This window comes from Miniopterus schreibersii (assembly GCF_964146895.1).
Source record: "Miniopterus schreibersii genome assembly, chromosome: 13".
In the NCBI taxonomy this organism is placed as follows: domain Eukaryota; kingdom Metazoa; phylum Chordata; class Mammalia; order Chiroptera; family Miniopteridae; genus Miniopterus; species Miniopterus schreibersii.
This window is the reverse complement of record NC_138113.1, coordinates 29,240,920-29,258,899: the sequence shown is the minus strand read 5'-3', so window position 1 is coordinate 29,258,899 and position 17,980 is coordinate 29,240,920. Positions and strand designations below refer to the sequence as shown.

At 36.5% G+C, this 17,980-nt stretch overlaps 2 protein-coding genes across 8 annotated transcripts in view; one reads left to right on the top strand and one right to left on the bottom strand.

The window, feature by feature from the left end:
• Window positions 1-9,266, top strand: part of CCDC88A (coiled-coil domain containing 88A) — a 90,878-nt gene extending 81,612 nt beyond the window's left edge. For 3 of the 6 annotated variants that reach the window (XM_081156650.1, XM_081156649.1, XM_081156651.1), the window contains 3 exons: window positions 863-943; window positions 3,275-3,543; window positions 3,729-5,892. In XM_081156650.1, the coding sequence (XP_081012776.1) occupies window positions 863-943; window positions 3,275-3,543; window positions 3,729-4,718 (1,340 nt within the window). In that variant the 3' untranslated portion in view covers window positions 4,719-5,892. Of the gene's footprint in view, window positions 1-862; window positions 944-3,274; window positions 3,544-3,728; window positions 5,893-7,669; window positions 7,770-8,273 lie in introns of those variants that run through there. The other 3 variants (XM_081156654.1, XM_081156652.1, XM_081156653.1) reach the window with 2 other exon arrangements.
• Window positions 9,267-12,673: 3,407 nt separating this feature from the next.
• On the bottom strand, window positions 12,674-17,961 carry LOC308566412 (prolyl-tRNA synthetase associated domain-containing protein 1). Of its 2 annotated transcripts, none has more exons than XM_081156656.1 (3): window positions 17,849-17,961; window positions 15,472-16,687; window positions 12,674-14,385 (listed from the first exon to the last, which is right to left on the bottom strand). In XM_081156656.1, the coding sequence occupies exons 2-3, from the start codon at window positions 15,553-15,555 to the stop codon at window positions 13,951-13,953; spliced, it is 519 nt and encodes a 172-aa protein (XP_081012782.1). In that variant the 5' UTR covers window positions 15,556-16,687; window positions 17,849-17,961; the 3' UTR covers window positions 12,674-13,950. The 2 variants fall into 2 exon arrangements, with proteins under 2 accessions (XP_081012782.1, XP_081012781.1); XM_081156655.1 differs by having other exon boundaries at window positions 17,727-17,947.
• Window positions 17,962-17,980: the final 19 nt, after the last annotated feature.

The following is a 17,980-nucleotide window of genomic DNA, read 5'->3' as shown; positions in this document are numbered from 1 at the left end:
TGTCGCATTGAATCTGAATGTGCATTGCCAGCGAGCATGTTTTATCTAACCTGCATCTCATACCTCTGCCAGTTCTTCAAACCTAATACTTCCTTTTGTCCCCTTTAAGGTTACCACTTAATCTAAATAGTCTCTTTTAGTCAAGGTCATTTATAAAGTATGCCTGCATAATGAGTAAAGGTAATTTTGCTGCCATTTTGGTATAAGTTTTAAGTTAATTTTTACCATTGGTTTAGAAAAATATGAACTCTAAGAAACCACATTTTCTGCAGTGTTAGGCTTTTCAGGTTTTTAAATTTCTATCTGGAAAATCATCTTACCAAACTAAGTTATTAACAATAAATGGATAACATGTTAATGGAATTGCGTATGTAAGCAGGATTTTAAGATACAGGATAGGGCCGTGTTAGCTGTGCAGTTGTTTCCCTTGTACAGATAGAACTATAGGACATTAACTGCTGATGCTCATATTCCTCCTCTGTGGCATCTCTGCACTGTGCAGGGTTCCTTGTCTCATCTGTTGTACCTAATCATTAGCACTTTTTTTTCGCATGTCACTCACTCTCTTCATCTAAAACAGTCCTAGTATCTTTGTAGAAATCATATTCAAATCTAAATATGCAATTTATCTTCTTTTCTTTGAATTTCAACTATTGGTTCAGAAGTGTCCTCTTCTAGTGTCTTACTGAACTATGTGGAAATGTCCTTGCTCTCTAATCTATACTATTCAGCTGTTGGTGGGCATGCTCAATGTGTGAAAGTATGCATGATTGCTTCCTCAAAGCATTCTGTGATCAGAATGTGAAATTCAGGGTCATCAGCTGGAAGTTTTATCACACTGTCTCCTGATTTTTTCATTTAGCTTCGAGACCAGCCAGCCTTGATAGTGGCAGGACATCCACTAGCAATAGCAATAACAATGCTTCACTCCATGAAATCAAAGGTATGCTGTAGGTAAATTAATTCATATGTTCCATCCATTTCCAGATTTAAGAGGGAGATTGATGAAGTTTCTGGGGTAAAGTGTGAAATCCAAATCACCTGTTTGGAATATTTTATACTTTTAACATTGTAATACAAATGTATTTCAATGTACATAAATGTAAAAACAGGAGCAGTTATTTTGGTTTCCATTTTTTATCTTTCACAGATAAAGTAGTTTTATTATAATCTTTATACTTCAAAAATATATGTAGGTCTTATTTTACTTACGTTTTGTCTTGGTCATTAAAATGGTTGTCCTTAATTTTTTCATGGTGCGTGTACATTGAACTCACATTATAGAAAGTGTTTTACATATACTTAATCTATCCATGAAATATTTTTTTAATTTGATAAGGCAGTTGTGTATGTGTATTGTGTATGTGTATATATGTGTAACAAGAGCCGAGTGGGTGTATATATAGCTTATCTAAAAATTATTTCAAGATTTTTTTTTTTCCTTAATTTTTAAGTATGTATTCCAAGGTAAGGTTTTTTGTTTGTTTTTCTTTTTTTTTTTTCTCTTTTTTTTTTCTGAAAAAAAGACTAGTTTATTTGTTTCACCAAATAAAATAAGATATAATGAGAGGTCTTAGTTTAGATAGTTAAAAGGTGACGGCTTTAGGTGTCTTCTTAACCAAGAATAAATTCATAATATTTCTTATTCACTTAAAGAAGACAGGACGAAAAATTCTAATTCCTGTTACCTGCCCAGTCATTTTGAAAATTCTTCGTAAGAAAGTCAAAATTAAAATATCAGTTTTTACTTATTTTTTAAAGTCAAAATTTCCAGGTACCCTGAAAACAATGAGTTCAATTTGGTTTCTTGTGTTCTGAGAAAGAACTATAAGTTTACATTGAGCTCTCAGCTTTCAGATGCTATGACCAATTATTTGTGAGTTATAACCTGGCAAGCTAAGGTTTTTATATAACATCTGGAAGCCTTGACTACCGTTTTTCTTTAAGGTATACTGCCAGTCAGCTTCTGTAATTGTTTAATAGATTACAAGACTTTGTTAAAATACTATTCTCTACAGTACAGAATTGTCAGATTATTTTCAGTGCATTTGTTCTATTGCTTTTTGTATTATAAAATCCTTTTGTCTCCATTTTATTTTTATCATTAATGCTGTGACTTTGTTGCTGTGATCTGAAAAATATGATTTAAAGGAGAGATTAAAAAAATTTTTATAATCATGTTTGTATATCCAGTAGGAAAATGTAGTCTGAAAATATGAAGAAGTATTTGAAAATTTAAGAAACTCTTATTTCTATAAAATTATTACATAACTTGTTCTAAATTATTTCATGGCCTACTTTACTTTCTTGTGATTAGGAAACCATAGAAAGTTGCATTTTCTATCTGAACACTGTATCTATACAGTTTGCTTTTGATCAAAATGAATTAGCATTCTGAAGGAATAGCATAAACTTTAGGTAGCTTTTTTTACCAGCACTAGTAATTTGCATTCTATATTGTTGCTCAGCCTCAACTGAGTAGCCACCATACCAACAGTGGAACCCATGAACAATCAGATGATTCAGACATTAAATAAAGAATAAAATACTGCGTATTTGATTTTACTTTTTACTGGAACTTTCTAAGTCATTACATCATGTCTCAATTTACTCTCCTTATATGCCTATTTAAATTAAAAAAATTTTTCTTTAAGGTTATTAAGGATGAACAGAGAAAACTTTAAGTCAGGAGTAAAGACTTCATAGAAAGGCACAGCATTAGAATTTTTAGCATTTAGAATAGTTTTTGGTTTTAACATCCTAAAGTAACTTAAACTTCATATGATCATGTTTTGTTCTAAATTGTGAGGTATTTTATTTACAGTTGACCCTTGAATATATGCAGATGGGGGGGTCAGCACCCCTAATCCATGTTACTCAAGGGTCAGCTTGTATTTGAACATCAACTTTAAAAAAATGTATTATCCATTTATTCATTCATTTACTCATCAGATGCATTAAGTGCCTATATGTTTATATGTCTAGGCTCTGGGTATGGTGGTGAAAGCAAGTCTTTGCTCTTGTGGTGCTTATATTTGTCAAATTTTCAAAATACAGAAGCAGGCTATGGTAGACTGGTAAGGAATCTATGGTAGGCAAAATAATCAGGCAGTTGTTAGGTAGGTGAAAGAGAAACAGTTTACTAAGCATTTCTCAGTAAAGCTTGAAAGTCAGTTTGGCTCTTTATAAGAATCCAGTAAAAAAATCTTATTACTTACGTAGTTTTAATCTCATTTCTATTACTCAATTCTTAACACCCCGTTTACTCCAAAAGCAGGTGCGGTTAATATCCAAAGCAGGCCACAAAGCCATAGCAGTGGAGAATTTAGCCTGCTTCATGATCATGAGGCTTGGTCCAGCAGTGGTAGCAGTCCAGTCCAGTACTTGAAAAGACAGACCAGATCAAGTCCAGTGCTCCAGCACAAAATGCCTGAAACATTAGAGAGTCGAGCACATCACAAGATCAAAACTGGTTCCCCTGGAAGTGAAGTTGTTACTCTACAACAGTTTTTGGAAGAAAGCAACAAGCTTACCTCAATACAGGTTAGTTTTACAGGTGACCGTAATTTAGATTAGCATTATAAGTTAAATATCTCTGATTGAACTTCAGAGCTTTTTTAAAGTAAAAGAGTGTGTGGGAATTCTGGCGATTTTATATTATACAGTCTAATATATCAGGAAAGTAAAAGCATGCCTGCTATTCATTAATCTGCTTTGTTTTTTAACAGATAAAGTCCTCAAGTCAAGAAAATCTTTTAGATGAAGTAATGAAAAGTTTGTCTGTCTCTTCTGACTTTTTGGGAAAAAGCAAACCAGTTAGCTGTGGTCTGGCCAGGTCAGTAAGTGGAAAAACTCCAGGAGACTTCTATGATAGACGGACAACTAAGCCTGAACAATTTGTGAGACCTGGTCCTCGAAAGACTGAAGATACCTACTTTATTAGTTCTCCAGGAAAACCTACTCCAGGCACTCAAGGAAAGATAAAATTAGTAAAAGAATCTTCTTTGTCACGACAATCAAAAGATAGTAATCCTTATGCCACTTTACCTCGTGCAAGCAGTGTGATCTCTACTGCCGAAGGAACTACTCGAAGGACAAGCATCCATGATTTTTTGACCAAGGACAGTAGACTACCTGTTTCAGTTGATTCATCACCAGCTACTGCTGATAGCAACATCACTGCAGCATCTAGTGAGTACCGTTTACACCAGTGGTCCTCCCATACACTTCACAGCCCAACACTTTCTGCAGGTTCTCATGCACAAATTGATTTAGTTACAGATGTGCCTGAGTCTCTATATGCCCAGGCTAGAAACTCAACAACAGAAAGGTCACATTTTCTAAACCAAACTTTTGCCACTATTAATATGTCTAATGATATATTTGTAATATCAGCTAAAGATAGCATAGAGTCATTTACTCATCCATCTCCGCCATTTTTATCCCTGAATACAGAGTTAGTTAGTAACATTAGTGGGTTACCTCCCAGACCAGTCACCAGAGTAACTGACCAGGCTTCTGCCTCTTTGGATGAAGCTGCACAGAAAGATAATGAACAGTTTTCTGATAATCAGAACCCTGGTAACAGTAACCCACAGTCTTCTGTGGAGAGCAATAATCTTATCACTCCCGCATGCCTCTGTCCTGGTGATACAGAAGCTGCATTGGTGGTTTCTGAGGATAATCAGACTGTTTGGTATGAATATGGTTGTGTGTGATCAGAACTGCGCAGTATAATACTATGTCATTTGATGTGCACTATGCTTCTCTAATCTGACGTGAAGAGCTGCTGTTGAAAAGTATTTGGCAAGGTTCATATTTTTATTTTCAAATTGTGGCGTAGTGTTTGGCTGTACATGATAGCTTGTATATAAATATGAATGTGTAACCACACCAAAGCCTGCATGGAATATTAATTGCATTGTACATTTTCTGCATGACTTTAAAACCCTTAACACAATACATGCTCCTCCTTCACATTTCTTGTCACCTGATAAGAGAGTGTTAGTTTTAGAAGCATGTTAAGATAGTTGCATGCTATAATTACCAAGAAAGCAGTTCCAGGTCATACTTTGTTGCTTCCAAAAAAGAATGCTCATTTTCTCCCTTCCTCCTTCTCATTCCTTTCTTTTATTTCCAGAATGTGCACTACATATTGCACATGTACAGGAAAGTATGTAAAAAAAAAAAATCATTTTCTTTTGCCATTTAATTATGCCTTCTGTCCTGTTTTATTTTCAAAAAAATAGCTAATAACTCAATACTTTACGTAGCAAATATTAACTACTGCCCATATTTATAAAATTGTTCAGATTTTAAGAATTGTTAATACTAATAAAGTTAGCGTAATTCTTAAAAACCCCATCAAGTTTAAATGTGACTTATACAGTGAGTAGGAGCATTTGTATGTATGCTATTTCTTTTCTGCACTTTTCTTCATCTTCTTTCAAGATTACCTTTTTTTACTTGGAATCAGTTAACAGTTTTTCTAGTTCTTTTTTTTATATAGAGTTAAAGAGAAATAAACCAATCATACTCAATGTGTTGGAAATTTGCATTTTTACTTCTGTTAAAAAGGCTAGCAAGTTTACAAAGTGGTGAATGAAGATCGTTACTTCTATAATTCTATAATTTATTATTAAATTATATGTCTATCCTTAAAACAATTTTCTAAAATGAGTACATTGTGCTAAAATAAAATATTAGGATTTGTAACCATTTAAACAAATAGGTATGTTTTTAGTAGAACAAATTTTAGAACTAAGAATACGACTCATAGCTAAAAAATAACCATATAAGATAGAGAAAATATTTGCTAACTTTGGCGTCATTAACTTTAAAATTTCTTGCTGTGGTCATAGCACTGTTAAAGCAGAATCAGCTAAACTTGAATCTCCCAGAATAAAAAATAAATAAAAACTCCTAACTCTCACTTATCTCTGGAGGGAGTGTATCTTCACTCTGTCTCTGGAATATTTTTGCCATTTTGATTTAGCCTAAGTATTTCTGATAATAACAGCCTGGCATCTGAAAGGAATGCTTTGAAATGTGACTTTCTAAAGATGAAGGAAATTACTACTTACTACATGTTGTTATATTAATTATTGTATTAATTGAACCAAAGAAACCAATCTAGAGAATCTTTGCTTAATGAAATTTGTATCCTTTTGTAACACAAGATCATTTCAGAAACTAGGCCCCTTCTACTTATGTATTTGACTGTACTTCTTTTCTTATAGCCAGCTATTACTAAAACTAGCGCTAAAGCAGGCAGGCAATCAGAAAATTTTCATATTTTTTACTACCACCTAATATGTTTTCTTTGTGAATACATTAATCTGTTTTATTGTCATTTGTTTCATACTTCGTCCTAACATTTCAAATGTTTTTGGCGTTCCTTTTTTTTTCATAACCTAGGAATAAAAACTTAATGGTAAATACAGATGAGATTAGATGGAGGCCATATATGATGCAAATATAATAATTATTTCTTTTCCACATTGAGATAAGTTTTATTTCTCAACTGTTTCAACTTTTTAAATATAAATCTGGCCATACATTTTAAATTTAAAATACTAAATTTGAAATTTAATACATTGAGAAATTGTGTGCTGTTATATTAAAAACTGTGATTATTTTACAAAATTACATTTACAGTAAAGAAGTATTTCCAACCCAAATGGCTATAGTTATATATACAGCACATTTTCAAAAAGAAGATACACACTATGCATGTAAGACAGATACATGCATACCATGTCCATGTGTCTTGATGATTGTCTAAGAATACAGACTAGATTTCCCCCAGAAACTATCACAAGCTGTGGAGTCATAAAAGTCTCTTAGAACACTATATTAACATAATATTTTCTATAAATGAAATCTTACAAAGATGCCCCCAATTTAAAAAAATTTTTTTAAGATTAAAGTAACTCTGACTCAGTTGAGCAGCTGCATGTTTTTCTTCTAAGACATCTCCATAAAAATTCTATGGCTTCCCAAAGGATTATTTGAAAAATTATATGAGATTCAATACCCTAATTTTATTTTATTTATTTATTTATTTATTTTTAAATTTATCTTTATTGTTCAAAGTATTACAGATGCCCCCATTGTAATACTTTGGGGGCATTACAGTGTATTGCCCCCAATACCATAATTTTAGATGAAACTGCATAGTTTCTGTTCCTGACCTAGGTTTCTAGAAATTATACCCATATTATTTGTGTGACATTGTAAACGTCCACTGTTAAACATTGGGTCCCCTTTGACCAAAACAATTTTAGCTGTTGACAGTGTAAGCAGGTATATTACTTGCCTACAAAATATGCCATAAGCCCAGGTTTTCTTAGTAAATAATACAAATATTTCATTGTGGCTGTTTCTGCCACTGCATGCAAGATCACTTTTTACTTTACAACTATATGTGACCATTTAGTAAATAAACATAATAAGTAAACCTTTCTGACACTAAGAAAGCATATTATTTGTAGCTTTTAAACTAAAAGTCAGTCTTGAATTAATAAGATGTCTATCAGATTAACAAATTTCCCAGAGTTAGATTCCTCCTCCTTTTCCTACTCAATGAGAGTGCTTTAGTTTCTTATCTTCATGAATTGTATTATGTTTAACCTTTGATTAAATAACATGAAATGCTTTTTTCCTGCAGATATGGACAAAGTACAAGAAAGCAGAAATTCAAAAAGCAGGTCTAGGGAGCAACAAAGCTCCTAATTCTATTACCCACTACATGACATGTGGGCCAAGTGGTGAGTTTCTTGCTCAAAATGTAAATGAGATTAGTCTCATTTATACAAACTAACAGCATAAGTATGAGAACAAGTGCATATTGCATTAACAGATGTAAATATTGCTTGCTTAATTCATGACTTCTGTCCTACTTAACTAGTAAAGCAAGATTATTTGATTGCCATACTTTTTTGCCTGTCAGACAGGAAACCTTTAAGGATTATTTTTCCCTCAATTTAAATTTAATTTTAGTAGTGAGTAATGTTTTAGGAATTCCTTTTTCAGTTGGAAGTCTTTTCTTTTTTGTGGTAGGAATACAACTTTGCCACAGTGTTCTTGATAATTGAGGATAAACTAAATGCCTCTTGAAGAAGACATGTCTCTGACTTTCTATCACTCTCATTCCTATAGAAATAATCTGGTGCATGCTGTCCTTGTAGTGGCTGCTCTGTATTTTATATCTCTCTCGTCTTCAAGCTTTTCTTATATTTTCTTTCTTCTTTCTACCTTTCAACTAAATACAGAGAGAAAAGTGTCCTTCATTTTCTCAGTATGAAGCCTTTATTTCTGAAGTAACAAGACACCCAACTATAGAAATCATTTTTTAAAATCTTTAAGGAGACTTTATACAATTCTGCGTGACTAGAGCAGGCAAGAAACACAAACCTTCATTCCTTCCTTGAATCAAGGAGCACTACTGGAGTCAACTGCCAAAATTTTTAGAAGGTTTTAGGACTTACTATACATTGTACTGTTAAGATCTACTGAATAAAGGATGTTCTCTCGCTAAGGACCAAGTGTTTTGAGGTTTCAAGAAGTACCCAAGAACCACCTACTTCTTTCATCATTTGTTTATGAATTTATCCATGTTTGCTTAATGCTTCTGCTAAGTGTTAGCCAAAATCTAGCCATTTATATTTAGTTGTGTAATCTAAATTAAATGCTGTAGTTTGTTGTGGAATGTACTGTATATCAAGATACAGAAAAAGTTGTTTTGGCATGCCAGAGCCTTATTTGGTTAGCAGACTGCATGTGTTGGTATTCTTTTTTTTTTTTAGGCCAATTATTTTGATGCACTGAAAAAGAAATTCAGTTTATAAGATAAATCTGAAAAATCCATAATGAGATAGGAGTTATAAAAACTTTACAGTAATATTAATCTTTCCATATTCCCCAATAAGCAACACTAAGCATTCACTTGTGGATCCAAGTTAAGTAGAGTGTTTTTCTGAAACTTTTTAGTAAGGTGGTTTTCCAGCAAATGGCATTCCCAAGATAAAGCTGTTATATTTTAACTCATTTCCCTTCTTTAGTACTGGGTTATATGTATGTTTGTTTTTTTAACTTGAGAGCTGACTGTTGCTTAAGAAGTTTTCTTATGGCAAAAATAATGTAAATAATTTACTATGATCTGCATTTTGCCAGGAACTCATTAAGGTTATCACTTAATAAGAATTTTTCTGTTTTTGTCCTTTCTAATGTTACATTAAAGTTGGTAACTATTATTGGTACTTTTTAAATATTTGTATGCATTTGTTACCTTAAACATTTGAAAGAAGCACAAAAAAGTAGATTTCATTAATTTAACCCAGGGAAACATTAGTTTTTTTGTAGTTCCAATTTTATATCACAGTTTTATTTTCTTATGAAATCAAAAAAATGCATTGATACTTGTTCATGCAAATTCATTATTTAACATAAATATCAGAATAATCTTAAAGGTCTGAAATGAGAAAGATACTGACTTTTTTACTTTAACAGTGTACTTCTTAGGCTCTCGTTACCGGCTCTAAAAATCTTTTTGGAATAATTCTGTATTTCCGTGTATGGTTTATGTGAACTGTGTTTATCACTAACCTAGATGTCATGAGACTTGTGTTCTCCCTCTTCCCTAACTTCCTGTCTTCCCCTCCCCCCTCCTCCTCCTCTCCTCCCTCCTCCCCCCTCCTCTCTCCTCTCTTCTCTCTCCTCCCTCTCTCTCTCTCTCTCTCTCTCTCTCTCTCTCTCTCTCTCTCTCTCTCGTGTATATATATATATTTTTTTTTTGGTAGTCCAGTAGCAGTGTTGTGTTCAAAGTCTACTTTTCAGAAAGACCATTAATGAAAAGACAGAATGTATAGTTGACCAGAAATTAAATGGAAATTAGGAAACTTGGTTAACTTAGCCACCATTAACTTAGGTTTTGCCACCAAATAATGCTATAAAGTGAAATCACTTTTAAACTCTTGGATGAAAGGTGCTATGTAATGTAAATACAAAGGATTCTTACTAAAATACAGATACTGCACAACAGTCTTATTTAAAACCTATTCTCTAGACTTTGAAAGCTCTCTGCATCATGACTCCCTAGGTTGAAGGATCAACTTGACAGTGGGCATCATGGCAGGCTAGGGACACGTGCATGTAAAAATGTAAATTCATTTTTAGGTGGATAAATGGAAAACAAATATAGAAATTATGTTTTAGGTAATACACAGTAGTGGGTAACTTAGATTTATATTAACTAGCTTCTAATTTGCACAACTAGGACACATCCCAGGACAATTACTGAAAGTTGAAATTAATGAGTAGGAGGTACCCAGTGAGGGTGAATGACATCACAGCTTGACCTCTCCAGGATACTAATGTCCTAAAATAGAGAACCTGCTAACTTAAGCAGCACATTATTGCTTCAAGTAGAAAATGCTAAGGGCAGCCTATAAAGTACTGAATCTGAGTAGGTTGACCATGAGAAAGCCCAGTTAAAGCAACGACCAAGGAACACTTGAGACTCCAGAAGTAGGAATAGTCTCAATTATATTCATCCCCTTTTCTTATTTCAAGAAAGGACTAGATAATAACCACATGAATATTTTACTTTCTCCAAAAGATATCAAGAAACTTAGTAGGAAGTCACTCTTTTTCCTTAAACTACTTATACCAAACAAAATATTACAGCCGACTGGAAACTAACTGGGGCCTTTTTGACTGGGGCCTGACGTGCTTTTAATTATCTGGTTGTATTCTAAATCTATACCTAACCCCCCACCCAACCCACCCCCAAAAAACACTGAAGAATTCAATATACAGGGTAAGAGCTTTGGACCGGAACTCTAATAAAGTGCTTCAGATCTGGCCATGTGGAAATTTTGGTCCGAGTGTTTGAACTGGTGGTTACCAAAGAGTTCAAGAAACAGGTTTGTATGTAGCACCTTTCATGCAAGGCATGGGAAGAGCCAATTTAAAAATCACTGTGCATATTACAGAATTGCAGCCACCTCACAAATGAAATATTACAGCCTGCACTGTCTTAACAGTTTATGTCAGGAAGTGAAAAAGATACTGTACCAAACCTGAAATTACAATAAGGAGTAATAATGTATGCTAAATGACTTGTATTTTAAGTTACTTAGGAGAAAAGTGGTGAATTTTTGTGTTTTTCTTTTCTGCTACACTTAATCTTAAGATGTATGTTTTTCTTTAAGCCTTGAATGAATAATACAGGAGCCCATTTTATAATATAAACCCTGATGTACATGTTGAAATATTTGGACAATGAAAATGCCTTAAAAGGAATGCTTATGGATAAAGTTGCACTTACAACACCCTTTAACAAAACCTGATTATAAATTGTCTTTTTCTTTCCTACTAAGGGTTCTCTTTTGATGTTTCCCATTGTACTTATAACTGTTATTAAATACCAAATCAAATAATATAAAAGCTGTAACATTTCCTTTAAAAGTAATGCTACTAAGGGATTTGGAGTTGAATAGCAAAATGTTCGGCAATACCTAAAATCAGTCACAGAAATCCATATAACGAGACACTATTGTTTATCTTTTTAAAAGCACCATTTTTTCATTTTAGTTTTTAACTTTTTTTAATTGGGTTGGTTTAACATTTGCTTATCAAACTGATATAAAAAGAAATAAAACAGAGGTGATTTTTATAACAAGTGGTTAGTAATCATTTAAAATTTGTAAAATATGATTTAGCCAAGTATTATTCTTTCCTTTCCCTTTGCCATAGAAAACCCATTTTCAGATATAACCCTTAAACTTGCTTAGATGATTGTGTCCTAATCATTTTGGGATGGATGGGTATTGGAGGTTTTGGGAGAAAGAGAAGAGTTATCAGTTGTCAATCCCAAAACAGGTTTACATTAATAGATTGTACAGCCCTGGCTGGGTTCCTCAGTTGGTTAAGAGTACCATCCCAATATGCAGGTTCAGACCCCGGCCAGGACACATACAAGAACCAATGAGTGCATAAGTAAGTGGAACAACAAATCGATGTTTCTCCTTCTTCTCTCTCTAAAATAAATAAATAATTGTACAAATCAGTATTTCATTTTCACTCAAAGCCATTGGAGGCAATGTTAGAGATGGCAACCAGCCTTGTATCCTTGAGTAGGTCAGTCTTTCTGGGCATTTCTACCATAGGTGCGGAAGAGCAGTTAGGACATTTATGGAAAGTGCTTATTACTAATTCCACATCTCTTAGATCTGTTCTATATTTTATAAAAGTTCTGTTATAAATAGACTTGTAGTTTCTAATCATATATCAAGAAATGACAGGTTTTTAATTTTCTTTGCCTTTTAGTAACAAATTGGTATAAATTAAGCACAGTAACTCTACCAGATGAAAATTGTATTTTGAGTGATCAAACTTATAGGGAAATGAGAATTTTCATCACAAGACCTGTAGACTGTAATTTTTGTAGTCTAGCCTATGCCAGACCCTCAGCTGGTGAGTGAGGTGGAAAAAATGTCAGATTTTCCTCATTTTTGAATTACTTTCTATGTGACAACTGACAATACATAATCCTGGGATCTTATACTTTCATATGCCATAGTTGAAAGGGGATGAGTAAGATTCAGTATAAGACAAAAGACACTTGTTCATGTTCACATTTCTAACCTTTGAACAAAGACTAAACAAATCCTTCCAGTGGCCTGTGTATAGTTTACTGAGTTTTAAAATATAATTTCAGTGATACAATGATTACATTTTCCATGCCTATTTTGAGTGTTTTTCTAGATTAAAATTTTCTAAAAATATACTTTTATAAAAAGTTATTTAGCTTATTTTTCACTGAAAAAAAAAAAAAAATCACATTTAAAAACTAACACCCAGCCTGGTTGTGTGGCTCATTTGCCGAGCATCGACTCATGAACCAGGAGATCGCAGTTCAGTTCCCAGTCAGGGCACATTCCCTGGGTTGCAGGCTTGATCCCCAGTAGGGGGCGTGCAGGAGGCAGCTGATTGATGTTTCTCATCTCCCTCCCTCCCTCTGAAATTAATAACATATTTAAAAAACACACCCAGTAATGGGAATCTTTAGCTCTTGTCCCATGTTTAATTATCTTGCCAGGAAGTTTTCATTCCTTAGTCCTCATTCCCCAGAGAGAATCATCATCAACAATTTAGTACATTCTTATATTCCCTTTCCCCCTATATGTACACTATCATATGCATAATTTTATATATGCTGTTTTTGCCACTTGGTTTTTTCAAATACAATAAACACCCTAACAAAGATGTAAGATAATCTTAGTTAACTAATCATAGCTTTGATGTTCATTCTTAATTTTTTGAAGGCATTTCTGTAATGAGGGCCATCTGAGCTAACACTACCTCAATACATCTTTTTTTTTTTTTTTTTAAATATGTCTTTATTGATTTCAGAGAGAAGGGAGAGCAAGATAGATAGAAACATCAGTGATGAGAAAGTCATCTCTGGACACCCCCAGCTGGGGATCGAGCCCGCAACCTGGGCATGTGCTTTGACCAGGAATCAAAATGCGATCTCCTGGATCCTAGGTCAATGCTCAACCACTGAGCCAGGCAATACATCTTTTTAAAAACAGCTTTAAGCCCTGCCGGGTGTGGCTCTGGTTAAGCGTCGACCTAGGATCCAGGCGATCAGGGTTCGATCCCGGTCAGGGCACATGCCCGGGTTGCGGGCTGCAGCCGATCAGTGACTCTCTCATCATTGATGTTTCTCTCTCTCTCTCTCTCCCTCTCCTTTCCTCTCTCTGAAATCGATAAAGATATATTTTTAAAAAATAAATAAATAAAAACAGCTTTAAGATGAAATATCCCTCCTAAAATCATGTAGTCATCAAACCAAAGTGCAAAATATTACCACTTTTAATGCTTTTTACAAATTACAAAAAAACCCAGCTTTTAGATATAAATGTATTCTAAACATTAGCCCAATTAGTTGTTTTTATCAAAATTTAGTATTATGGGATCATGTCCTGTCTTCTTCACAAATGTAAGAAAGTCTTCAGGGCTCAATCCCATGGTTGCAGCATTGGTCATTGGATGAAAGTACACCTTTTCATGTCCACCTTCCAGAAAAGCAGAATCCAGAACAAATTTCACATCTCCATCATCACAGAATAGTGCCAAGGGTGTGGCACAGCCTTGGCCAACCTTTAGTTTTTCTAACATGGCTGTTTCATCAGCAAACCGCAGATTTCCACTCCCAACACCTAACTGTTTGGCAAGATCATTTAAATTAACTTGTCTATCATGAAGAACTGTCACCAGCCAATAGCCTTTCTTCTTTTTGTCTTTAAGAAATAAGTTCTTACTATGTGCTCCTTTCAGATGTTGGATATGAGGCATCATTTCTTCAACTGTAAACACCTGTAAAATATCACATGAGAAATTTTAAAATAATATGCATGTATACACGCACTACATACATACACATATGTATTGTGCTTGCTGGGTGAAAACAGCAAGGTTAGGAAGTACTCAGTGCTCTAGATTTCACTGGTAGAAAACCATTATGAAATAACTGTAAATCCTTATTTTAATTCCTCATATCAGGACCTCAAGTAGTTTTCTCTTAGATCAGTTCTCTATTCGTGTGCTGACCAAACCCTCACATTCTTAAAATGCTTTTTGAGTTTTCTTTAAACTTTTGGTACTGGAAGTTTATAACAGCCCAGGTCTTTAGCATTCCATTGCATCCAGATCAGGTGACAACCTCAAATCTACAAATATGTAACCACAGTGAGGGTGAGAAGGCAGGGAATGAGACCCTGGACTAATGGAGAACATCAGAAAGCTGGCAATATGCTCAGGTAAAGAAGGGGGAGAGTATGTGTACTATATGGGAGGGAAGAAGATAAGAGAAAATGGTAGTTTTTATGTTAAATTTGTAAAGTTGAGTAAGACTAATTACTCTGCCCTTTCAAGGTTACCATACTCAGCAATTACCATTAGCTGTTACTGAAACCTTGGGTAAAAACTATATCCCCGCATTTCTCAAGTTACAATAGGTTCCGTGAAATATCTGCAAATCTGCACACACACTAAATCACGTTAAATGGACCCAACTCTAACCTTGGTGTCGGGCTGTGTGCATGATGCCTGATACATCGCAGCCACGGCAGCCACGGTTTACTGCTAGGTAACAGCTGCACGTGAAGGAGACGCACTGACCAGCATCCCACACCAGTTTATGCTGCAGCAGTTCTGTGCTGCACTGGTTCTCAACATGAAATGTGATCAAATACAAGAGAAAAAGTTCTCTCAATAACATCGTAACCCCAAGTCCTTTGATGTTGCTGTCGGGTCCCTTCCGTACTGGAATCCAGGAAAGGTCCTAGAACGGGCGTTTCTGCGGCGTTACCCCTGGGCCATGAGGTATTTGCGGCCGCGCCCCATAGACGCTGCAGCGGCGCCCACCCCTTCGGCCCGGCTGCCCCAGCGGGAGTGCCTCACCTCCGGGTGCTCCACGACCTCCGTGCGGATGCCCAGGGCGTCGAGCCGCTGCTCGAGTGCCGCCCGCAACTCAGCGCCTGCCATGCTGCCGTCGTGGCCCTGCGCTGGAGAGGACTGGGGAGGAGCCTGGCATCCCTGGGGTTGAGGCGGAAGCGCCCGCAGGGCCTCAGGCCGCCGCCGGAAGCTCAGTGCCCCGGCCTCCCGGATGTGGGCGGTGCCTTCCTCGCGCGCCTCCGCCGGCACGTTCCTGAAAGCTGTCCGCAGACGCAGCCTGGCTCCGCGGGCAGGGTTCCTTCCCCGGGGTCCCACAGGAGGGAGGCGCCTTACTTCTCAGAGCCTTCCCTAACCCCTGCATAGCTGCGGCTGATCACAACGTTCAGTTTAGGGGGAGTGACGTTGGTCATGGGGGGGACCTGACCTCCGGTAGACCCAGAACTGAAGGGGGCAATGAAAGGCTCCTCAGCCACTCCCTGTCCTTGGAACTACAGTCGACCGCAGTGTTGGTACTGGGAGCCACCCGAAGGAGGCAGCCTTGAAAACGGAATGTGTTGAGACCATTTGGACGGTATAGGTGACTCAGCCATGTTATGGCCTCTGTATAAACTTAAGAATCTGGATGGAGATCTTGTCTTGCAGCCACGACAAGCCACCTAAGTTCCCCCGCTTATTACACCTGTCACCTTCCAATATGGAAGGGCCTGCGTCTTCGGGTTTCTGCTTTCCTGTGTAGGGGGATCAGTTTCAGATTTCACAAGGGAAACTCTGAGTGTTCGAAACAACAGGGAAAGAGGAGGGGGCCAAAATCCCTATCCTTTTAAGACTTCTGAACATTTACTTTTTAAATTATAATTTTACACTTTACCTTTTCTGAAAATTAACTTTTATTATTCATCTACGAATAAGTAACTGTGGCAACCAGGACTCCGCTTTTTCAGTAGCAATTTGCCTACCTCTTGGGGTGTTTTCTGCTATCCTTCCAAGCTTTCACTCACCCCTTGAATGAGGCCTAGAATTTCACACTAAAGTTTCACTTTCTAATTTAGATTAAGCACCAAATCCCAGATAAACGCAGATATTCCTAGGGACGTTTAACTCTAGTGTGAATAAATTTAGGTCATTTCTGGGATGTAAATTGAAGGCCTGGAGAAGGAAGCCTTTTCAGAAGACACAGCAAAGTATCTTGAGTCCTCACCAGCGTAAGGGCCTTGGGAGGAAACTGAAAAAGAAGGAAATCAGAGCAGTCTTAACAATTTCACCCAGAATTGGTCTTGGATAGCACAATTATAAAATTTCTCCGCTGAATCCACTTCTTAAAACTAGTAAGCCATGTTTCCCTACAAATTTTTGTTTCATCTAATTCTTTGATCTCTGATTATGGGACCAACAACAGGCTACTTACTACCCAGGGCCACGTAAATTCAGGTCAATAACAAAAGCAAACATACTACATTAGGAGTGTTTAGAAAACAGACAAGGGAGAGAGGCTTACTCGGAACATTCTTTTCATATTTATTATTTTAGTTCCTCATCTGTGAATTAGTTTTGTGTCTTGACTCATTTAGCCACTGAAATAATGTTAATGGCTTTCACATTCAACCTATTTTTTATTAAGAACACTCAATTCATTAATTTAAAATTTACTTTGCCGTGTAAGGTGTGGTGGGGCTCACTTTTTTCACTAGATTTCCCTCTAAGAATGAAAGTAGAAAGCAATAGAATAGCAAAGATCACCCATTTGAAGATAAGGCATGTCCCAAATTATTGTCCTTAAATATTTGAAGAATATCCAAATACAATCACCGTGACTTAAGAGTAAACAGGGGAAAGAAAAAATCGGAACCTGACTGTTCTTAAGCAATGTAAATTAGGTCCAAAAGTAGGAAAACATTAAACAAGGGTAGGATCTCCGTGATAGCTACAAAAGAGGAACGAAAAGAGGTAAAATCGGCAGTGGCATCCAGCACATTGTCTACCTCGACATCTCTCTGGGATTGACCTGCCATCCATCAGTTATGCAGGGCATGCATCCTTCCCCCAGCCCCACCTCCACTCCCCGCCACCACCCAGCCACCCCATAGCTAAACCATCATAGTTGTTTCTCAAATCCTTTCCTTTCTCACCACCTCCATCACCCTAACGCAGCGATTTTCAACCGGTGTGCTGCAAGAAAATTTAAAACATGCAACACCTGACCAGTCAGGGCCACGTCCTCCGGTATTTTTTCATTCTTGGTATGAGCCTTGTAAGAACCTTACCATTTCTCCCAGAGTTCCCGGTTTAACTTTCCCTGGAGGGTAGGCACGGAGGCGCTCACCCCCGCGGAAGAGCGGGCATATACCTCTGGGAAAGGAAGGGACTGGCAGAAGGGATTACCCACCCCGGGAAGAGGCGGCTGGTTGGACTGGCGCCTCCCACGCTGGGCGCCCGCCGGGCTCGCAGCCCGGCTCCCGGCCGCAATAGAGACGGTTGCGAATTCGGACCTCTGAATTCGGGGAAGAACCACTTCCGG

Coding starts and splice junctions, on each gene's coding strand:
- LOC308566412 (XM_081156656.1), bottom strand. CDS start 15,555: ATGGCAGGCGCTGAGTTGCGGGCGGCACTCGAGCAGCGGCTCGACGCC. Junction 14,386..15,471: donor AGGTCGTGGAGCACCCGGAG/GTGAGGCACTCC, acceptor GATATTTTACAG/GTGTTTACAGTTGAAGAAAT.